General features: G+C 35.9%; 1 protein-coding gene across 1 annotated transcript in view; it reads right to left on the reverse strand.

Annotated features, from left to right (window-relative positions):
- The window catches only part of LOC145683256 (mitochondrial adenyl nucleotide antiporter SLC25A24-like), a 69626-nt gene extending 44381 nt beyond the window's left edge, over positions 1-25245 (reverse strand). Inside the window, exon 1 of the mRNA XM_081754628.1 lies at positions 25040-25245. Coding sequence (XP_081610754.1) covers positions 25040-25123 — 84 coding nt within the window. The 5' untranslated portion in view covers positions 25124-25245. The remainder of the gene's footprint in view (positions 1-25039) is intronic.
- Between the last annotated feature and the right edge of the window lie 468 nt (positions 25246-25713).

The following is a 25713-nucleotide window of genomic DNA, read 5'->3' on the forward strand; positions in this document are numbered from 1 at the left end:
CACTTTATTCATTAAAATACGATGAAAATAATACTCAAAAAAGTGATTTACTTACGTTACGTGTGCAGTTTTGTAATACGAATCCACAGTATAAGTAGTAGTAGTAGCAAGAGTAGTAGTAGTAGTAGGAACGGATTGGAAGCCCCGCAGGGCTCGTTTTGTTCCACCTTGACTGCCATAATATAAATGTAACCTCAACTGCGTCTTCAATGTTCTTCAATTCCAACAAAATGACAATTTTCTTTTATTATTACTATAATACGCAATATATATACCAAAAGGTTTGGACAATCGCAAACTGCAACCAATCAGAAACGTGTTTTTAGTTTCTATGGCTATGGTCGAGGGTGAAAAAGATATGCTGTTCAGAAGATGCTGTCTACAATTCAGTGAGCAAAGTGGGTCGGTGGTCAGAGTGGGTCATAATTGGCGGCGGGTCGCAGTTTGTCACGGTTGGTGGTGGGTCAAAGTGGGTCACGGTTGGTGGTGGGTTACAGTGGGTCACATGCTGTTGACCAACGACCCACTCTGAAAACTAGATCCACTTGATCCACTGACCCACCGGCCCACTGACCTACTCCAACTCTGGTTAACGCTTCGACATCTGGAGTAAAATTCTGCCAGGGGAACTTTTTCTTTCAAAATATATTTTTATATGTTCATATTTATTATTAATTACTTTCTTGTATTTTTCCTACAGTATCTTAGATTAGTGACCGTGGTTTAGGATAGATTATATAATGTTGATTTTGAGTTTAACGTCCCGTTCAGCAGCGAGGCTATATGAGACGTCGACCTACTGATTAACATGGAATTCGAACCACATGAGCTCCCGCCGGGAATCGAACCCGGGTTACCCACAGATTATATAAAGTGAAATACGGTTATGTATGTTTACACTTTCGTTTCTTTCTTTTTAAAATACATTCCTATCTGTTCACGTAGTCCAAATGTAGGCATACATCTCTGCATTGATCAACTATAACATTCTAGTTTATGAGTTTGTTTGCTTAGGCTCTTCTGAACTTAAGATGTAAGTAAAACATATTAAGAACAAATGATAAAGAAACTAAGTCTACCTGATATATAAAAATAAGAATTTATATAAAATGCAATGAGCTGATCAGTACGGTACTGTATACCTATTTTGGGCCACCCTTTATATTATTAATAATTTATTTCTTGCATTTATTAATAACTGGCTGAAATACCCACTTTTTGCATGGGTTAAATAAAATATCTATGTAAACAAACTGAACAACAAAACGAAAAGATATCGGTCATTTTCTACTACTTTTACATATCCCGGTAAACGCCCCTGAGACCCACTTGTTCGAAATTTAAACGAACGCTTCTCGCCCCCAGGCGATTGACCTGTATTTCGAAGTCAACATCTCTGGAAGAATCACCATTCATCTCAGCGACCGTGCAAAATAAGGATTTGACACTAATATAGGCCATTTTGGAATATTTTTATATATTTCGGTACCCCACCCCCGGTTGATCACGACCCGGATACAATGGTAGCCGATTTTGAAAGTAATCACTAATGGAAGTATCACCATTGATTTCAGCAACCGTGAAAACTATGGATTTGACGCTAATATCGGTCAGTTTGGATTATTTTTGCATGTCTTGGTAACCCCTCTTCCCCCGGTGACCCCGGCCCGCAAACAATGGTAGCTGATTTTCAAAAGTCATCGCTCATGGAAGTGTCACAATTGATTTCAGCGACCGCGATAACTATTAATTCAACACCAATATCGCTCATTTTCTAATATTTTCACATGTCCCGGTAAACGCCCGCTTCCCCTGAGACCCCTGGTTCGAATTTTAAAAAGCGCTTCATCCTGGTCTGGGGCCTGGATAAAGGTATCCGTAACCAAAATTTAGTAACTTTCGGTCAACTCGTCTGATTCCCAGGCCGCATACAGAGACACAAATTCGTATTTCATACATACAACACATAGAAAAACCCAGAGCATTTTTTTTGCACAACACAGCGTTCTTTCGCATAGAACGTTGCTATGTTGCTTCCACCCAGTTAAACCTTCTACTAAGTGCCTGAGGCATTAGTCTTTTATACTTAAACACGTGTGTTGAATTTGCCTCTTGTATTGAAGTAATGGGTCGCCTGTACACCTAGTATTAGCTACTTTGCTGATGTATTGCCGTTGAAGAACTAACAAATGGATTTTTATTAAGTCACGAGTCGCTTTTGTTCGTGAAGTTGACATGCAGTAGAAATGACCTATGCATTATTAACTCGATGTAAAATAGGAAGATTATATTGGTTTTACCTGAACACCCACAAATTTATGTAGCAAGAGGCCTTCCCACAACTGCTTCCACTTCGGCATAAATTTCACGGCTAAGTTTTTGAATTATACACAAGTGTATCATTGATGTTAGTGTTAATAATATTTATGGAACCAAAGACAGGTTTTAAACTTCCAAACTATGCCGTGCATAAAAGTCGGAAGTCTTATAGAGTGGTTTCATCAGTGTATCTGTCGACAGATACCAGAACAAAGACAGTAATTGATATCGAGAAGTGATTTTCTGGCATTGATTCTGCATCCAAAGAATAGGTTCCATCTCACCCATTAACTCCATATTCAAGCCAGAAGTTGTTCAAATTTGCTATCCCGGCTCTAACATTTAACCCATAGATGAAAACGGCAACATACAGGGAGAAAATGTTTTCTCGTAAACGATTTCGTGTGTATAAGCAACATATCATGGTCATTCACAATACTCTACTAAAATTGAAAATGGTTTAAGTGTATTAATACTGCCGGTTTCAAAACAGTTTCGGCTTTTATTGTTATAGCATGAAACGGTAACATAGCGAGAACTGACTTTGAAAACGAGTTACATCTAGAGAACATCATAAGTATCCAAAATACTCTACCAAAACCATAAATGGCCGAAATTTACTATTACTTCTGGTTTCAATTTCCGATTTCCGCCTAATAGAAATAGTAAATACTTCAAGATGTGGTCTTTTGCAATTAATTCAGTGTCCAAAGAATATATTTTCTTTCCTCCGTTAACCTTCTACTTATACCGGAATTGCTTCAAATTAGCCATTTCCGGTTTCAACGTTTGTCGATGTACAAAGAAAATGATAACGGATAGTGAGAAGCGGTTTATGATAACGATTAAGAGTGTAAAGACAACATGTCATGACTATCTACAACACTCTACCAAATTCGGCTGTAGTTAGAATTTACTATAACTTCTGGTTTCAATAACGGTTTCAACGTTTATCTCTATAGAACAAAAACGGCAGCATATATCAAGAAGCAGTTTTAGGCAACCGATTCAGCCTCTCAACACACATGTCGTTACTATCCACACGACTCTACCAAAACTGGAAATTGTTCAAATTTACTAGTACTTCCGGTTCCCCGGTTCCAATACTAATTTCCGTAGAGCAAAAATGTTAAAAGATATTAAAAGTGGCTTTTTGCTATCGATTCATCGTCTTAAGAATAGCCTCCTCCTTCTCCGTGGCAGCTTTGATCAAAGCAGTTGTTAAAATTAGCCATATTCTGTTTGAACGTTCCTCGCCATAGAACGATTACAGTAACAGATAGTGAGAACATTTTTGTCCAAACGATTTAGCGTCTCAAGGTAACATACCATAATTATTGCCAACAACCTGCCGGAAGAGGAAGTGGTTCAAATTAACTATTACATCCTATTTCAATTCTTATTTCCATAGATCAAAACAATAGGAGATATCAGGATAGGGCTTTTTTAAAATCAACAGGTAGTGGTTCAAATTAACTATCACTTCCTATTTCAATTCTTATTTTCATAAATCAAAACGATACAAGATATGAAGATACGGCTTTTTTACAACCAATTTAGGGTCCTAAGAAAATGTTCCTCCAAGAATTCAGCATCCCAAGAATATTTTCCACCAATCCCTATTCAAACCAGAAGTAGTTGAAGTAAGCCAAGTTCATTTTCAACGTGTATCGCTATAGAATGAAAACAATACCAGGCAAAGAGAAGCAGAGTTTTGCAAACATATCATTACTATACACACACTATCATCACTCTACCAAAACCAGAAGTGGTTCAGTTTCCTATTACTTACGGTTTGAATACCTTTTTAACCCTTGTCGCCACAGAACAAAAGTGGTAACAGATAGCGAGAAGCAGTTTTATTCAAACAAATCAGCCTCTCAATACTATGTATAATGACTATCAACAACACTGTTAAAGAAGGAAATGATTTTATTTATTATTCTTTCTGGTAGCAATACTGGTGCCTATAGGTCATAAATGCTATAAACCTATCAAAATGTTGTTTCTTGCATTCGATTCATATCTTAAGAATAAGTTTTATTTTTCCCTTAGTGTTCTATTTAAAACGGAAGAGATCAAATTTACTATTACTTCCGGTGTCAATACTGATTTCCATAGAGCAAGAACGGAGAATGCTATCAAAATGTGCCCTTCTGCAATTATTTCAGCGTTTCAAGAATGAATTCAATCTTTTCCGTTGAAACTCTATTCAAATTGGAAGAGATTAAAATCAGCCATTTCAGATTTCAATGTTTATCAATATAGAACAGGGGTAAAAGTGCAGGGGAACGCGGGGGACGTTCCTCACCTTGAAAAAAATATTACGGCGTCCCCCAGTTCCTAAAAAGTTACAATGGACAAAGATAGGCAGTGGGAACGGCGTGATGTTAAGCCGCTACCTACCGTTCCCCCAGCTTTTGAGATCCACTTTTACCCCTGTATAGAAATCAAACGTAACAGATAGCGAGAAGCGTCTTTTTACAAACGAACCAGCATCTTAAGATAACATCCAATGACTATCGACAACACCTACAAAACAGAAAGTGATTCCAAGTTACTATTACCTCCTGTTGCAATAGTTACTTCTATAGACAGAGTCTGAAGTGTGTTGCTTCAGGCAAATACAAAACACATACTTACGTATTGCCAATATTTGTTTTACTTAATTTGTATGTAACATTCACAATAATATGCCGACGTTCTGTAAACACTCACCGTACCTCAGATGTATATTTTAAACATAACAATTACTTATGCCCTGCTATGATTGTATCAATATATATACTAGTTATTTTATGTAATTATTAATGCATTGAGGAATTTATCGTAACATACCAAAATGTTTGACCCCATCGAGATCTAACTTACGACTTCACAATGACAAGTCGTATGCTTTACCACTGAACTAACCATTTCAAGCTATTTATTTACAATATAATTAGTACATGATCGAAGTCGGCAAGTTATTACATACGTATGAAAGTAAGGAGAAATAAATTTCTTTAAAAACACCAATACATTTTATACCCAGAATGACACCTACCATAATCAAGTTAAAAGAGTTTAAAATTTTACAAAACGTTTCTGCTTATGAACTAGTGATTGGTTGTTATCAGAATGTGTGAGGTACGCAAGTAAATATCCGAATGGCAAGAGCTTGGAGTAGTTAAAACATACATCATTGGCTGAAAAACGAACGAAAATGACAGCATTGTTCTTAGTGGAAGAATAATAGTTAAAATCAGGGTAAACGATTAAATTGGTGTCACTCAAGGACGAAGGATAAAGGCGGCATATTTTGCTTAATAATTCATACAACTTCTGCCAAATATCTGTTACTTTGCTACAAGTTTCTAATCTATACCTAAGAATGTCAACTTGTTGCATATATTAGACGAGTTATCAGTATCAATACCAAAGTTTAAAAAATGAGTATCGTTTCACAGTGTAAAACAAACATTTCCAAACTATATGAATTCAATAGTCAAACTTGAAGTGGTGTTATCATCTGTCAGAAAAGAAAATGCATGTTTTCGCGGGATTGTATCTTTCTATCACCTCTCGATTTAATTAAATGTTTTAAAGGACCAATCCCTAACCATAAATCGATAAATGTATTACCTTTCGTTTTGCAGCTCAGACAAGATACGATAGAAATATCGTAAACCTTAATAGAAAGACAAAACAGCTACGTTCTTTTACAAGCTTGAAACTTATGAATATTAGCAATATATATTTATAGAGTAGGGAGTTTCTGCTACGTTATTCTGTAGTTCATTGGATCCGTACAGAATGACCCAGATGACCCGTGTTCGAAACTTCTTCGTGCTTTGCTTGTGTTTTTTCTTTGATTAGGTAGGGCAAGAGCTAAAAGAAAAATATGATTACAATTATAATTGATTGGACATTCTGCAAATTTTGTTCTTGTTCTTGTTTTTATCAAGCGAAAAAGATAAAGTAGAATTTTACAAACGTAAAGACCGTTCTAAATTTTAATATTAATCAAAACCATGACGAGATTTACAACTGAAAACTATATTGAATTATCTTCAATTTTAATCCATAAACAGCTATGATCAACGAGATGGGTTTCAGTTTTTTTTTTAGTGTCGTCAGCACATTGCCCAAACATAAATATAACTAAAAAATTTTTCTTCATATATAAAATATTCGTATTTAGTTCTAAACAAAACAAAGAGCGCTGTTCAAAATGTCACTACACCACATTTCTTTACATAAATAATTGAAACAAATGAATATATTTATACGTATAAATGTCGAAGATAATGTGACAAACTCTGTAATAAATTAAATAATTGTTTATAATAAAGTAAACTGCAATGAAGTGCAAGATATTGAAAGTTAGGGAAAATATTCGTCGTTATATCGTCGCTGCGCCTCGAAGAACCGCTGTCACATTTTTTTATCAAAAATGAGTTATACAGTACAAATAAACCTCAAAGCTGCCAGGCAGCACGCCTTATAATGTGACAAGTGAATATTCAATTGTTTCGCCGGAACAATGAAAAAATAATAGATTGACATTAAAGGCTTCAAATTCTAATCATGTACGTACTGATCCTTTATGTGCTTATAAAGGCGCAAAAGATATACTCGACATGCGCTACAAGCAAGTTACAACAATGCCCAGTGCATAATATACGCAGAACCATTTTATTATATTTTTCAAGTGTTTCCGTGTATATTTGGCAAAATTTTAAGAGTGGAATGTTTTTTGTTTCTCCTGAAAAGTTGTGGTTTTAACACATAACGGTTCTTCGAGGCGCAGCAACGATATGCTAAACACAAGTTTATTCAATAGGTAGGGACACTTCACCTTTAAATATATAACTTGAATTTGATTATCGATAGAATCTGAAATATATATCAAGAACTTTAAACCTTGAAGAACTCAGCACAAGTTTCAAGTTCGATGGTTTTAAAATTTACGTTACAAATGACCAAACTAATAATAAATCCAGGGAGAGGTTTATTGAACTAGCTCCTGTTTCCTGTTTTGTCTATAAATTACCATACTTAATTATATTATTACTACATGCTGTATTTTAGGTCAAGAAATATTTTTCCTTTGTCATAGTTCAGGAAGAAAAGTAACATCAACATTTAGCAAATGTAGTTACTCACCTTTAATGTCAAAATAAAATGTCAAAAAAATAGCACACTTTGCTTGCTAGAACGTATTTATGGTGGAAGCCCATATATCAAATCCTTTTTTTTTAATTTTTGAGTACTTCTGAAGGTTTTACTGGATGTTTATTGTTATGTATACGTGTTTGTTGTTTGACATGAAGATAAGTTTATTATGAAGAAAATGATCTGCAGAGCCCTTTCTAGAATATATGTTATTAGTTGTAGTAGTTGATTTGAGTTTAGCGTCCCGTTCTGTAACGAGGCCATATGAGACATTGAGCTACAGCTTAACGTGGGATCCGAACCGCATGAACACCCGCAGAAAATTGAACTCCGGTTTTAGAAAAGAGTATCTATCTGACTACAGTCAATTCTCACCTGTTGAGATTGGAACAAAAGTTGTATTGGGAAGTAGGGATGAAAGAATTTTGTGGGCTGGAATCAGTCAGACGCGTGACTCGGTAAAACTCGAAGAAATCTGAAGAAAACGAAGCATCATCATACATACTAAGAATTTGTATGACATTGTTAACATAGTTCCATCCTTCCCTGCTAGCCTAGTGGCTAGAGTGCACCTTTGGTGTATGTAGTCTTAGGTTCGATTCCCGTTAGAAAATAATTGAAACTTTAATTAGCTAGCTAACTTTTATTAATTGTCCGTCTCCTTTAGCCTAAAGGACTTGATGCGAGGGGACGCGAATTCGATTCCCGGTGGGGGCACAGGGTCGAAAAATGTAAAAAGCTTTTTCAGGCAAGCCATCCTGAATGAGGTTTTCCTGGGTTTTCGTCATTCACACCAGTCAAATGCCGGGATGGTACCTGACCTCTAGGTCTCAGGCCGCTTCCTTCCGTCCCCAATCCTTTATTCGTTCCCTTTTCCCGGATAGTGTGCTCATCGAGGGACGTCATCCCTCAAACCTGACGAGCTAAATGGCCAGAGATCTAAATCCCAAATTCTAAATCCTGAAGGACTTAAACGTAGGACGTTAAACTAATTTTTCATTAATGTTAATTTAATTTTGAAACGTGATTCTAGAAATACGATTCTGCCCTCTCTATGGTTGACTATCTCTTTTGATGTATGTTGTCTGTCACATAAGTTTATTCATGTTTTCCGCGGGATAGTATCTTTTTTCCCTTGAAGCGATGGAAGATATGTGAAAATCAGTTGGCTTCGTGTAACTGACCTTAAAAACTTTTAAAGCTGTGGATCCTGGTAAAACAACAAAATGTATATTACGTTTGCAAATGCAACTTACACAATAAATAACACAAATAGTGTAACAAGCAAGGAAAGAAGAGAAACTGTTATACGGCAAGACGACAGAAACAAAAATCATATGCTGAATGTTTAAAGTGTATAGCAAGAAAACAAGCACATGAGTGTGTGGTGTAGTGGGTAACGCTCTATCCTACCAATCAGCTAATCCATGTTCGAATCTTCGTCAAGTGCTTTTTTTTCTTTTCGTCGAAGGAACAGCCATTACTTGTAGTAGTAGGGTTTTATATATGGTGTCATTCTGTTAGATATTTTAAATTCTTGTCTAAGGTAATAATATAACACTGCAAGTATGACTCTACCTACGTAGTTCAAAAATAACGATGTTCTAGATTTCTTTCCATTAATAAAATATAAAAATAAGCTTACATCCAAAACTAAATGTACAAGTAATCGAAATGAAAGTAGCACATTGGTGCAATATAACCTGAGAGCAGAAGAGGAAACCACTACGAGCAAGAGCAAAACAATATAACCTGAGTCGCTTTCAAGTGGCTGTCTTATCTCTGTCTTAACTGTGAACTTAACTTTATTATTAGATGTTTCAGTACGTTGAAAAAATAAATCATATTTACTATTTAATGAGAATATGATTAATAAACTAGTGTTCAAACCGAGTGGAAAGATAGTATGTATTCTGGAAGGTTATGTTCTATTTGGGAATATTTACGTGAGAATGAAACGAATATAACATTTATGGAATCAACCCTATCAAGAGATTGATTTCTGATGGGAGTTCGTTTAGTTTAGGATCCCAAGTTAAGTTGTAGAACCATGTCTCATATAGTCTCGGTGCTGAAAGGGATGTTACACTCTCAATGAACCAACTGGTCAGTCTTAGAACTATCAGTCTCAGGGAAGATGATTGGTTTGTGAACTGTGAAAGGTCTCTATTAATCTACAAGTTCAGCTTGGAACAATTTCCATTTAACCCAAAATAGATTAAAGTCACAAATTTGCGTATAAAAGTAGATCGCTTGCTGAACTATTGTGCCCCATAATTAAACTTGATTTTTAGCTTACTAAAATTGTGCTTCTATGTTCACTGGAGCAAATCCTGGGGTGAGAGGGGCATGTCCCCTCCAATCCTGGAACTGAGGGGGACTTCCCCCCAATAATACGATTTGAAATGTGTTTTGGGGGGAGGTAGAAAAGTGATGATTTATGTCCGATTGCCAGATAGGAAAGTGAGATGAAATTGATGTCCCCCAGAAAAAGCCTTAAATCTGCCTGCCTCCCAATGTTGAAGACAATTCTGCTCCCTTGATCCTCCACAGCATTGTTTTTCAACTTCATAAATATTTTGAACATCGCTTAAAAAAGATTATGCGATCAGTCTTACCCGTCCTCCCCTCCTAATGCTGAAGATAGACTTGCGCTGCTGTCCGGGTTCCTAATACGGGTTCAAAAGACCTGTAAATATATTCTAATAATCAAAAAATAGAATACACAAATATGGGCTAGAGCAATCTTTAAAGGTCAGACACGAACTAGTTGAAATGCTCATTCTTCGAACGAGAAGAATAAGTATATGGAAATGTTATTTGCGAAATATTCAAACCTCTTCCCCAATAGAATAGCATATCAATCGAAGTGAAATGAAAAAGATCCAAGTGAATCCAACTGCTAAATAAATATATTCTAGATTTATTTTAAACAGCTAAAATGCTTACTCACTTTGGCCAGTTTGTGAACACAAAATGGAAAATTAAGATATTGTAGAAGTTGCCTTGCTTTCTTTGCTAGAGTTGGGATTTCCGAAAACGATGCACCACGCGGTCACAGATTTATAAGAAGGAGTTTAAATCCGAGTTTCATCTTCCTATGTTAAGAAATCCGTCAGAAACTCTCTTTATATTTTAATACACCTTTCCTCGCTTGAAAGTAACGTGAGAAAAGCCCGCCGAGAGTTAACTAACAAGGGAAAAGCAGACTTTGGTAAAAACAAAATCGGGGCCATCATTCGCGAGGTAGTAGTTCACATTTAAAGTGTTAATAATACAAACTGGAGGAGCGAAATAGCCAGAAATAATGTGAGAAAAGCGTCTTAAAGATTCCAACTCGACGCATGCATGAAAGTTATCAAGTGACGGGTTGGCAGAGTTGGAAAGATCCACGTCTCAGGTGCAAAAAAGTCCTGGGTTCTATTCCTGCTCGAGCCTTTTTTGTTTCTTCCTTTAACCAATAAAGTAGCCATTTTTAACTACAAGTAAAATATTAATTCATAATATATTTGTGAAGTTTTGTCAAGTTTCCAGTAGACGTCTGCTAATCATTTTCTTCCAAGTACAAAATGTATTTAAATATTCATTTGAAACAGTTCATTCGATTTCCCGTGATGATCGGACAGACAATCACGATGTCACTTTTACATAGTGACCGCGTATTTAGAGCTTGTCCCCTTTTCCCCTCAAAAGCGGATTTTTAAGGACAACGGAAGATGGGCTCACATATTTGAGACTAAGGTGTTTATGTTCATCTCTTCCTCTTATGATATATACGTTAATGAATTATAGAAACCCGACTGGACCAAATTCTAACTACAGTATATTAAAAAAATAATTTCAAGTGCTTCAATCGTTTTGTTATGATGACAAGACACAATCTCGATGTCATCATTCTTAACTATTAAGCAAAAATGATACAAATTACCCCTATTCTCCACTTAATACCGAAAGTTCTAAACGCGGTCGGACACGTGCACACTCGTTTTAAATAAGTTTTTTATATCAAGTTTCATCTCGCAAACATTAGATATTCTATTTGGCATAAATTTTTAACCGTCTCTTCTCTGTTACGATAAGCAATTTAATAAAAATGGCGTGACAACAACCCAGTCCGAAGTAGATGTTAACTATGTTAATTAAATTCATTTCAAATGGTTCAGCCATTTTTCGTTTTCATATTTTTCATTTATAAACTATGTAGATATAGATTAATAGCATTATTACTGTCTTGTTATTTACTTATTTAAGTTATTAATTGATATTAAACTGAGGTGTTATGTTTAATGTTTAACAATACCTATCATTTTTCATGTTATCAGCAGTCAAGTAGCGAATTTTATGTTTAATACTTAAATTACATTGAATTTAATGTGTCGAGCTAGTAGAAAATTAAGTATGAATGCTAAAACATTGTTCAGTTTCAGTTCTCAAGAGATTTTCTTTATTGTCTTTCTATTACGGTATTTTGTCAATAGCTTACAAAACACTGGCAACTAACTTTTGCATGTATAGTTTTTAACTTTTTTCCCCACATACTTTTCTCAACGTTTAAGTTCTACAGGCTAAAGGAAACGGATAATTGATGAAAATAAATTCTAGTTCAAGTAACATTTTAATTCACCCTTAACGGGAATCGAACACGAGACTACAAGAACCAAAAACGAAAGCGCTAGCCACCAGACCAGCAGAAAGCAAGGGTAGTGTCATATCAATTCTACATCTGTATGACAACGTTTCTTCGCCTCCAGGTCTGTTCCGGCCATACCGGGACACGAGTGTGACTGCTTCCAGGTCACAAAATTCTTAACCAGTTTCATCACTGCTTCCTGATACTAGTATAATAATACGGCCTGTTCCAACCCCAATGCGTAAGAACTGACTGTGGTTAGATACTTTTTTTTCTAAAAACAGAGTTCGATTCTCGGCGGAAGTTCACGTATTTCGGATCCCTGTTAAGCTGTAAGTCCATGTCTCATAAAGCCTTGCTACTGAATGGGACGCTAAAATAAAATCAACTACTACAACTAATAACAGGCATTCTAAAAAGAACTCTGCAGACCATTTTCTTCATAATAAACTTCTTTTCGTATCAAACAGAACAAACGTATATCTATAATAACAAGCATTCTGTACAACCTTCCGAAGTATTCAAACACTTTAAAAAAATGATGTAGGAACTCCCACCAAAAATAGGTTTTAGCAAGCAAAGTAGGCTATTTTGGCATTATTCAATTTGAACAGTTGCTACATTTGCTAACGAAATGTTGGTGTTACATGTTCTCCCTGAAGTATATAAAAAGGAAATATATCTTTTGACCGAAAATCCGGCGTTAGATACGTTAATTTATATATATATATGTATAATCGGAAAACAGGAGCTGATTTAGTGAGCTGCTTCCTGTATTTATCGCTAGTTTAGTCAGTTTGAAACGACAATATTATGACCATGGGACGTGAAACTTGTGTTGCGTTCTTCAAGGTTTAAAGTTCTTAACATATTTCAGATTCTATCGAGAGTCAAATTCATGGTGTATATTTCAAGGTGAAGTTTCCCCTCTAATCAAGAAACTCGTATTTCAGCATATAAGGACAAATATTTTGCTAACTTCAAATACCCTGCATCTCATTGCAGTTTATTTTATTATAAACAATTACTTGATTCTATTATAGAATTGTTCATAATATTTGTCATATTATCTTCGACAATTTCAAGTATAAATGTATCATTTTTCATTTCTTTATATAACGAAATGCAATGCCATAGTGACATTTTGCACTATGCTCTCTGTTTCGTTAAGAAATAAAGGTGAGTAGTTTATATCTAAACAAAAAATAAAATTAGTTATATTTAGTTCCAGAAATAAAGATGATGAAAGCCAATGTGCTGACCACACACAAAACAACTTAAATCCATCTTCTTGACTATAGCTAATTATGGACTACAATTGAAGAGCATTCAATTTATTTTTGAGCTGTAAACTTATTCATAGTTTTTATTAATAGTCAAATCTAGCACAGTTTTACGCTTGTAAAATTCTACTTCATCTTGTTAGCTTGACAATAAATAAATACATAAACACTTGCAGAATATCAAATCGCACCTTAAACTGTAACCATATGTTTCTTTTTACTGGAGTTCTACCTGATCAATGAAAAAATAAAAAGTATTAGGACGAAGATTCGAACGCGGGAATGGAAATTCTGCTCGGATCCAACGAGCTAGAACAAGATTCACAAGACCTCTACTCTACAAATATATGGCAATAACCGTAAGCTTCACGCTGTGGAAGAAGGTTTTTTTTCGTTTTGTTAAGTTTTACGATATTTCTATAGTGTCTTGTATGAACTGCAAAGAGAGAGATTATGTAGTTATCGACTTTTTTAGGGATTGACCTTATAAAACTTTTAAAAGGTTTAATTAAATCGCGAGGTGATAGCAAGGAATGTGTACCGATTTAATTCTCATAGTAAGGGGCAAAAGACACTATCCCGCGTAAAACATGCATAAACTTATGTGACAGACAATGCATCTGTGTGTATCGACACATTGCACTGAAAGATAACTGCAACTTCTATAAGAGTATAAAACCATTGATTTATAGAAGAGATAATTTATATGAATTTCTTATAAGGATTAGTCAAACTTCAGTCAAGCAAGTTCGAAAAAATTGCCATGTAGAATATAAGAAATACCGCTGAATCCAAACAGTGTTCTGTTAAACCTTCCTTGTGCAAAGATTGGCCAAAACTGCTGCATTTCTTCTAGTATGAGAAGATAAATAAACGTAAAATTACATTTGATGAGTTGGTAGATTAAAATGATGTAGCGCTGACATTGCAGCTACTTCCGGGTTATCGGGTCTGTCTGAACAATTAGGTTTGTTTGAGTCGCTGTGTCTATCGGAGTGAGAGCGAGTTTGAAAAGTAATTCCGATTCGAGTAACTTGTATAAAAGTCGTGACCAAAGTGGTCTAAGTTGCACCAGTAACAAATAATTTACGAAGAAATAAGAGTACGATATTGAAGAAAGAAAAAAGAACGAAACTTTCGCAAGATGAGAAAACTAAACATGAGCCAAACACTTTTCAGATTAGGTGTTAATGGTAATTTATTACTGAAACAATTTTCAATACTGAAAACGTACTGAGGTAAATATTTAACTAAATTTGAGAAAGTTGAGAGAAGTATACAGAAGAAAAGTTAAAGACTATGCATGCAAAATGTCTGGTGCTAGTGTGTTGTAAGCTTTTGACAAAACAATGGCTGGACAGGAAAGAAAATCTCTTGAGAAATGAAACCGAAGAATGTTGCAGCATTCAAGCTTAATTTAATATTATTGCGATACTTATATTCAATGTAAGATATATCTTACAGATAAAATTCAGCGTGTGACTGTTGATTACATAGAAAGTGTTGTTATGTATTGTTAACCACATTAAACACAACAACTCATATTTGATATCAAGAAATAACTTACGCATGAAAGACAGCACCAACACTATTAATCCACGTCTGTATTATACAAATGAAAAAGACATTGTTTAACGTAAAGGAAATGGTTGAACCATTCGGTGTGAAGTTTTTAACATAGTTAACACCTACATCAAACTGGGTTGTTGTCACGTTATATTAATTAAAGTGCGTATTCTAACAGAGGAGAGACGGTTAAAAAAAATAACAAATAGAGTACTTCGCGTTACTAGGATGAAACTTAGTACCGTAAGACGGGGTTACTTTGCACAAGACTTAAGCCATTTTAAAAAAAGAATTCATGTAACTTACAAACGTAATGATTTAGAACACTGTATTTCAAACATATAATAGCGAGATATATATAAGGGAAACATTAGTGCAAGTTCATTAGTAAACATTCAGTGTGACCATAGTTATTGAAATATAAACTTTGGTGCAAAGTAACCCATAGTTGGGGTTACTTTGCCCAACATACAAAAAAGTATGTTCGACATACAAACACAACGTTTCTGTGCAATGTTTTCCCTTCAGTATTTACACATTTTACTTTCTACACAAAACTGCATGCAGTCTACAAATATTGATATTAGAATGATGGTACTGGTGTCAGTACTTGGTTCGAACTATCGATATTTGTAAAGAAAATTATGTATTTTCTGCTACCGGCACAGGAACCACATTCTAATAGTTTAGCATGTGTCCCACAAAAATGCCAACTTAGGAACAGAAAAAAGATCCCCGTGAACTTATTTGCCTTGGTTATTCCTTATGTCCAAGAATATCATCCCAAACGTAATTTGTGGGAGATTTACGGGATTTGGGACTTTCAGGCTCAAACCCACCCAAATTGCATGATTTATTTTCTAAAGAATGTAATGTTAGTCATTCTATGCGTATAAGCTGAAATCTCCCCCCCCCAAAAAAAAAGTCAGGTCATTTCTTTTAAAAAAAACGAAGTCTTTGTCAGTGAAGCCTCTCTCAAACTACTTTTCTTGATCCGCCACTGTTCATAATTTATTTTCCAACAAGAAATTCATTTCAGCATCTTCCTAAATAGAAAATTTACCTAAATTTAGAATGCAGGAGGTTCCAGTAGTAATAATTTCCTATCTAAGCGGTATTTTGGACGGTGCAAAGTAACCCTGAGTAGAGGCTGAAACTGCCTTCTCCCAGCTTTACTTTTTTATGACTTTAAAACGTTTCACATTTCAATTTCAACTAGTCCATCAAAGTTCATTATACACAGTAGTATTCTACAAAACTGACTTAACTTTGACGAAAAATCTTATACGTGATATATATCAAACTTTGTCAGCCTTTACAGTGACTGCTTTCCATACCTCTACAACAATGAACCCTCTCGGTAATTAGAACTGATGTTAACCGCCAACACTATGGCCAAAACACAGTTAGATGTTCTATCTTACGGTGTCAGTTGAAACTTCCTCTTTCCTGTTCATGGTTTTGCCGACAGAGGACTATGAAACTCTTTTCATATTTTGTGCAAAGTAACCCATGAAGTCTTAAGGTATATAAAATCCTTATTAGAAACGAGTAAGCACGTATCCAAGCATTTTGATAAATTTCGGTATGAAGTGAGGAAGAGAGTCAATTTCTATAACTTTTGTTCATTTAAGAATGATGACATCGAGCTTGTATGTTTTGTGTTCACATTAAAACGGATGATCTGCTTGAAATGATTTGTTTTTTTTTTTGTTGTTTTTTTTACTATACTGTATGTAGCATTTGGCTCCAGTCGGATTTTTATAATGTTACATTGATTAACATGTGTGCTGTAAGAGAAAGGTGAAACTAGGTATATTAATATATTGGTTTAAAATGTGAGCTCATCTTCCATCATCTTCAAATATCAGCTTTGAAGGGGAGAGGAGGAAAGTTCCAAATACGTGGTGAATATGTCAAAGTGATATCGTGATTGTCTGTCTGATCGAATAACATGAGTTGTTCTTAAACCTTTGATTCACAAGTTTGTTTCTTCTTCACACCAAACTACACATTTAATTCTCATACTCTGCATTTGTTTCAAAGCAGTCGCTATTACCTGATCAAAGACTTCTGTCCGGCACTATACAGAAAATGTTCCCCTTAATAAATGAGAATTTAAAAAATGCTAGGATATGTTCTGTTTATTTATAATAAAGAATTAATATACTGAATTTCAGCTCTTCATGTTGAACGGCTTGTGAGATACTAAATTTTTCGCAAAAATTCGGACCCCCTTAGAGTATATAATACAATGAAACCGATACGCGTATATTAACTTCCCAGTTGGAATTGGTTCCTAACTATATACCAAAACTCATTTCATTTGACTTTGCAATTTGGACGTGATGATCACGCACACATAGTTACATTCAATTTTTATATAATAATTCATATATTACACGTGATTCAAACATTTTTTCCCAGTAGTTAGCTCCTCTAAAAAGTCACAGGCTGCGTCTCAAAGCTAACTAATAAGTCTTATAGCTATTATTACAATTGCAAATATCAAAAATTGCCTGAAGTTCTTTTTTTCAATAGAAACAAATTAAAAAAGAAGAAAAAGGATGCCTTGAAAGTAAAACGTAGACAAATTCACTAGTGTTCAGAAGCTGTCTACAATGCACTGAGCAGAATGTGTCGGTGGGACGTAATGCGTTGTTAAGTCAGAGTGGATCGGTAGTCAGAATGGGTCAGTGGGTCAAAGTGAGTCCCGGAGGTTGGTGGGTCACAGTGGGTCACATTCTGTTGATCCGTGACCCACTGATCCGCTCCATCTCTGGACTGCACATACAGATAAAGCAATCATATATATGTGTTTTAACCTTCCTGACTTTACTTAACCTCCACTAATTTAAGATAATTTACAAAATATGCAAGAAAGCAATTATTAATAACATATATAAAAATATAGGAATGTATTTTAAAAGAAAAAGGAATCGGTATACTCGAGACTCGAACCCGCGTTGTCCCACTTAACAGGCAGACACATTACCGACTTATCCACGGCACCACTTGCAACTTGTGGTTTCGAAGCTTTGTTTATACTGAGTGTGTTACGGAACAACTCTACCAGATGTCAGTACTGGTGTGACCACCGTCTTGTAAATCCATTTCGCAAGACAACTGGGATCCTTACGAAGGAACTCAGGAACCGAGACAAAAATACCTGCCTTGTATTACAACTATTGGGACGATCCAAACACTATTCACAAGCAATGGCACTACTGCAAAGAGCGAACCTGTGGCTCGAATTGCAAGACGTCATCGGACACGCACGGAAATTTCCGAGATTCATCCGAACTGCCTTCTGGGAAAGCAATCTTAACTACCACGACCGAATGGTCTTAGCAACTTTCGGCTACGTCAACGGCCTACACCCGGATCTTTTAATAAATGTACTCCGACAGTTGGGACCCTTACGAAGGAACCCAGGAGCCGAGACAAAAATACGTGCCCTGTGCGACTATTGGTACAATCCAAGCCATGGACAAATGAGAAGAACCAAGTACTTTTCCTTCGATCTGACCATTGGTTGTGTCACAGATCTCAACGTACTACCCAAAAAATGACCACAAAGCAACTAATTAACAAGTAAGTACAAAGAAATATTCTTTAGTTAAGAACAGCTACTTCTCATCTCCCGTGCACGAGGATACTTCTTACTGTTGCACTATACAGTATATATTTGTTGACAACAGTAAGTAAAAGTATACATTAATTCATTCTTGATTTTAATCTACAGAACAAATGCTTTTAATGAAAACATGGGGCCTGTTGCCGTAGATGGCTAAAGGCCTTAAATAAAATTTAAACTTCAAGTGTAACTGGGGTAACTCACCGACTATGGCTGATTTAGCACGTTTGATAACAGCGCGTGTAATGGCTGATTTATAAACGTAATTGATATAGCCTGTGTGGGTAAGTGGGTACCGTGTGTGATTGTCGTTCTAAGGGTTTTGTGTTCTCCAGACTGAGTTACATTTTTTTTCAAGGAATTAAACTATAAATGATGTTCGCGTTTGTTACCGAAAGAGAGTTAACCTATGAAGAGAGAAAAATCAAGACAATACAGGGGCAGGGAAAAAGACGGAGTCTGTTTATCCTTAAGTGTGAAAATTTAATTTATTCCCATGTCTTTTGCTCTTTCCTTTCCCTCTTTCCTTCTTTTCTCATTTTGTTTAGCTTTCCATGCTTTTCCGGTCTCTGCATGATGTGTATTATTCTTTTCGTTTTCTTTGCATTAATTTCTATCTCTTTCAACTTAACGTGAATGGAATTTCTGCAGATTTATCTCGTGGTTGTTTCTCTAAGTGATGCTCTCAGATAGTAATACTTTTTCCTCCAAGTGGAGGAATATCCTGGCATTTAATGTTTTCGGGCATGTATTTGCCGTCATGTTGGTTGTCCAACTATCATACATGCAGTAAAACTATTCTGGTTCTAGAAAAAGCTATAATTTCTTATATATCCAACCTCCAGTTTCTAATGTTCGTGGCTGTACATTCAATATATACTCCTATGATTCTGTCCCTTGGATTTTGTCCGTCTCGTCAGAATTTTGTCTCCGCTCTCGTTATTACAACATTATATACATGAGTTCCTATCTGCATAAAAACACACTAGGAATAAAGCATTTCGGTGCTGCATTTCCCTAAAACAAATCCCTCCTCACATAAAATTCCCTGTTTCCAGTTATTAGGCCTTTAGGCAGAACGGGAAAGAATCCAAATAGATTGTATTTGTAGTGTTTAGGCCGTTCTGAGTGCGACTGCACTTTCCCTCCCCTTCGTTGTTTATGATGGGGTTGGGATAGCATCCTTAAAATCGTGGCTTAATGATGCCATTGTGCGGAGCGTCAGTCGCCTAGGGCCGGCCCTGCTGAAAGTTACACCTTGAATGTTTTCAAATATTATTTTGAAGAACTTTTATCACAGTCCTTGGAAGTAACGTAACGCAAGTAACGCGTTACTTTTTAAGTAAAGTTTCCTAGTAACGCGTTACTTTTTCTGTAACTGTAACGGTAACGCGTTACAAATTTTTTAAGTAACGTACCTAGTTTGCGTTACTTTTTTCGCGTTACATTTAGGATGAGTACCTACAATATATGTATTTTTTTTCTGAAACAAATGTTTCTTTCCTGTAAGTGAATTTCTCAAAATGGAACAATGGAGGATGAACTACGTATGTCAGTGACCAACAGTCAGTCACCAACACACACACAAAAAAAACAGATAAGATTATAGTGCCACTATTATTATTATTATTAATAATAATAATAATAATAATAATAATAATAATAATAATAATAATAATAATAATAATAATAATAATAATAATAATAATAAGTAGTAGTAGTAGTAGTAGTAGTAGTATCATTGATAATAATTATATTATCTATGTAAGATACTTGAAGAGAGTACTCGAAACTACACACCGCATTTGGCTCGACTCGACTCGAAACTCGACCCGAATTCGAAAAAAAGAAATGAAATGAAATCTTTAATGTCCCACGGTTATGCCGGTTAGGCTAAAGGAGACAGGACCCGAATTCGAGTCGAGTTGGAGGAAATTTTTCGAGCCGAGTTCTCAGGTCGAGCACAAAGATATGTTTCTAGTCGAATCGAGTTTCAAAGAAAACTCGCTCGAACTCGCTTGTACCCATTCCTACGAGTAAAGCAGTATGGCATTTTAGTCAATGTTACATTATATGAAAATGTTCATATAAGTGTCAAGTAAAAATTTGTCCTTGCATTTACATAAAGCGATTCAGAAAGTGCAATAATAATAATAATAATAATAATAATAATAATAATAATAATAATAATAATAATAATAATAATAATAATAATAATAATAATAATAATAATAATAGTAGTAGTAGTAGTAGTAGTAGTAGTAGTAGTAGTAGTAGTAGTAGTAGTAGTAGTAGTAGTAGTAGTAGTAGTAGTAGTAGTAGTAGTAGTAGCGGAAGTAATAGTAGTACGAAAAATTGAAGTAATAAGGTTTTTTCACATATTCAAAGTTTCGGACCTAAAAGTAATGCGTTAGTAATGCATTTCTTTCGAAGTAAAGTAACGGTTACTTTTTTGGAGCAAATAAAGCGTTAGTAACGCGTTACATTTTAAGAGAAAATAAAGTAACTTCTAACGAGTTACATTTTTACAAGTAACTTACCCAATACTGTTTTATCATGTTCCTTAACATCGAGAGGAAATATTTGCGTCAGAGGAGACTAGAATCTTTGCGGGAGACAGCAAGAAACACACTGGACTTGCCTAAATGGCTTCCGGTTTCAAGCCATACATTTTAACCAGTATCCTGTTTAAAGATGCATTGGTATCGTTCCCGGTATATGTTGTGATGATTATCCTTCTTATAATTAATCTTTGAAAGTACCCCTCATTGGGTTTCACGCGATGAAATAAAATATGCTAACTCCCTAACAGACAAAAAGCTAAATGTCATTTGTTTTTTGTGTGGTTGGGTGGAGATTTCATCGTAATGATACATGAACTTCCAGTGTTTCGACATTTTGATTTAGAATTTAAAATTCTGGGCTTTCGGCATCTATTGCCATTTAGCCCATCACGTATGAGAGATGACATCCCTCGGTGAGCACATCCGGGAAAAGGAAGGAAGGAAGCTGCCTGGGACCTGTAAGTTATGTACCACTCCGGCATTTACCTGGTGCGAACGAGGAAAACCCAGGAAAACCTCATTCAAAGCTGACTGGCCTGAAAAAGTTTTTGCACTTTTTCGACCCTGTGCCTCCACCGGGAATGAAACCCGGGACCGCTCGCACCGAAGGCAAGAGTGTTAGCAACTACGCTACGCGGGACCACTTTTTAAATTTTGAGTTGCTTTGAGAAATATACTCTGTAAAGAAAAAATAGCGACACTTCCTCGGATATGGTTTTCACAACCTACATTAACCAATATGAGTTTTTACATGAATTGCTGATAATATTACAATGCATTTTCTTAATAAGTAGTTCATTCTTAATACTTGCGCCGCAGTTTCAGTTTTTTATATGCATATAATGAATTTATATGCATATATTAGTAGCTATGAGTGTTTTCAGCAAAAACGGCTGTGGGAAGAATTATACATAAAAGTATGAAAATCAACAATAATAGCACAAAACCGAAAATGTAATTTCTTAAGAGTAAGACATATTGTGTACGAACATTGAGAGGTACAATACATCAAACTAGATTTCGTATGTGGACCATGGGCTTTAGGAAATGCAGGGGAGTCGTCGAGGCCTTTTGGTGACAACGCTATTGAAAAATGTAACCTTGATTTCATGGAATCACTCCCGGATTACCTGTTCCGTGAGTTCCCTTCTATCCGAAATAGTTGTCTATTGTGTCTTCTACTCATATCGACCCAAACTTTACAATTGGATGCATGCCACGTGAGTTTGGATGCCACATGAGTCTTTAAATAGTCATATTCTTGCACCACGTATTAACGATTTTCGTTCATTGACATGAAGCATTTACGTCCTGGAAAATGAAGTAGTCCATATCTTCTTCAGGAAAGTTATCTTTAGCTGTTTGAAGAATTTTACGTAGCAGAATTTGAAGACATATTTGTACATCAAATGACTCTTCACATATATCCATTGCCAGTGAAGCAAGCCCATACCATCACTCAGTAACTGAATATTTGCATCTTTTAAACAAAATGCGTATCATGTTTCTCGCTCATTCGTATCCACAACTTCACACCACTATCGTTTCCCACTATTTTAAACCTTTTCAAAGGAGAAAACAACATGCTTCCAGTTGTAATAAGTCCAAGTAGCATATCGCCTCACAAACGTACGTGTTGAAGTCTTCTGTGTTTTTAGTTAGTTTCGACTTTCCAGGCGTTTTTTTCTTCGTAATATCCTCCTCATACAGTTAAGACAATACAGTCGCAGGAGTGACTGCAGTTTCAAGATGAAAACGATTTTTGGCGAAGTCATTCCTTAATTCTGCAGTGCTATTGATTTTATTTGGCGATCTGCTCTGGGTGATGCTTTCTTTTTTCTATTACACTGTTGACGAAGGGATGATTTCTTATACTATTTTTGCTTGTGAATTACTCTTTCTGCCGTCGAATGGTGAATTTTGAGTATTCCAGCCATCTCCCTTAGAGATGTAACTTAGCTGTGCAAAGCAAGAAGTATGTCTTGTTCACGTGACGACAAGTCACATTTCTTACCAATCATTCTTGTTTACAGTCCACATGTAGCTACAATATCATACAAAAACAACGCTGCACAACAACAATATTAGCACTTGACACTGTTCAAACAATGACAAAGCATACAACAATCACAAAATGCTAATTACCTGGGCCTACACATCACAAATGCAATGCAGAATTCTCACCCCAATAATTTACGAGACGCTCTCAGGTGCCATCTAGAGAGAATATTACTGATACGTAAATAATTAGTAAACGCATTGTACACCATAAGTGTCACAGATAATGCAAATGAATGATCACACTCATAATTTCCTTCTATCCCTCTTCTAGCCGGCTGGAACTATGGTTTTCTGTGTAAGTTACCTTGAGAATTGAAGTGTCGCTATTTTTTCTTTACAGAGTGTACTTGTTCAGATATTGATTGATGTTAATATGTCATCATATGAAGTGTGATTTATTTCTTGTGCCCAAATATTTTACTTAGGAATGGGCACGAGCGAGTTTTCATTAAAACTCGATTCGACTCGACTGGAAATAGACATCTTTGAGCTCGACTCGAGAACTCGGCTAGAAAAATTTCTTCCAACTCGACTCGAATTTGACTTTAGTTTCGAGTCGAGTCGAGCCAAATGCTGTGTGTAGTTTCAAGTACTTTTTTCAAGGATCCTACATAGACAATATAATTATCAATGATACTTACCACTACTACTACAACTCTTATTATTATTATTATTATTATTATTATTATTATTATTATTATTATTATTATAACACCGTGTATAAACATAAAGAATAGGCGGTTTGTAGCTGAGTACTAAAAACTAGTTGACTGCTGACCTCGGTAGTCGTGAAGTATAGGAGCCAAGGACATCGTTCACGAGGTTCTGGGTTTGAGTTTCGGAGGAGCAAATATTAGCGCTCGAGCCAAAAATTGTTAAAAGTTATAGAACGCAGGCCAAACACGTTCAAAACTGCTCGGGTTGTCAACGGTTTAGGGTTGTCAACAGCTCGAGTGGCTCGGCTCACAGCTCATTCACTATTGACCCGAGCCAACAGCCCATCCAACCGAGCCGGCTCAAGCCGATGGCTCACCTAAGCCGTGTCGGTGGCTCATCTCAAAAGAGCCGGCTCGAGCTGTTGCTCAGTTCAACCAACATCGGGTTGGGCTTCTGCTTGGGCTCAAAATTTCGACCGTGCATCTTTCAGTCTTGATGGTAAGAACTACAGTATATACTTATATTGGCGCTCACGACATTTGAGGCTGTCTCGTTAAAAAACGTATTGTTGTCTCGTTAATCGAGACGAGACGAGATGCGAACAGTGTCCCATCTCGTGAGCAACACTAAAAATATTCCAAATTACTGCTTACATTTCTCATGCCTTTTGCTTTCCAGTCTAATAAGGCAATTATTTCAAAACGAGTTAAAACGAGCTGAACGAGCAAGGCATTTATCAAACTCGACTCGACTCGAAACTCGACCTCAAAACAATGACCCGGCTCGGAACTCGATTTGAGAAAATTACCTTTGACTCGACTCGAATTCGCATCGAGTTTGGAGTCCAGTCGAGTTTTAGCTCGACTCGTGCCCATCCCTGATTTTACTAGGGAAATGAAGTCAAGATTGTACATAAAGTCAAAAACAAATATAATGATCTGTACTCATAATATGTTGAAGTATAAGAAATAAAAATCGCTATAATTCACGCGCCGCTTCGTTCGGACCTAAGTACGCCAGCACCACCATGCGGTGGAAATAGGAAGTTCAGGAGTTACAGCACTTAGTGTTTAAAGTGTTATGCTACAACTAAAGATCTAATAATTAAAATATCTTAGCAACAGCTATAAATATCGAACGAAATATTGATAAATATAGAGCTTACACAAACGTCGCTGTTGCGAAAACGGTTCCAGCTTTCTTTACAAACCGTTGTCTTATCATGTGTTACGTGGAAACTTTGTTTCATGATTCAGCCATTACGTGATTCTGTTCTTCTATGGAACTTCTTCAACTTCAAAAATACAACAACCGGGACAAACTTTTTGCTGTGTGTTAGACAGTAAGATGTTTGGCTATGCATTATGCACAACATTCTTTAGCACTGTTATTACAACAATAAATATATTATGTTTCTATGATTCCTAATCGCAAGAACAATGGATGAAATTCCATCTACCTGAGTGTAAATTTTGCTTTTCCCCCCTCTCTTTCCTTTTGAATTATAACGTTCCACGATTATATTAGGAGGATAACGGAGACGGTGCTGATGAGGATCAACGAAATGATGGAACGAAGAAAGTGGGAGAACATCGCCGAAACCCACTGTGATTGTCCACCACAAAGCCTAGTTCATACAAGCTGGGATTGCAACAGATACCCCACACACCAGAGGTAAGATCTTTACCACTGAGCTACAGTGTTCAGCTTATCGCAATTAGTTATGAATTATGTCAGAGTTTCATAATCTTTTTTTTCACTGACACACTGTACAGAACACTCTCAACATTGCAATACATTTAGAAATAAGTTTTTTATTATTATTATTATTTAAAATTG

The sequence above is a fragment of the Thermobia domestica genome, chromosome 4 (genome assembly GCF_964235325.1).
Source record: "Thermobia domestica chromosome 4, izTheDome1.hap1.1, whole genome shotgun sequence".
NCBI classification, from domain to species: domain Eukaryota; kingdom Metazoa; phylum Arthropoda; class Insecta; order Zygentoma; family Lepismatidae; genus Thermobia; species Thermobia domestica.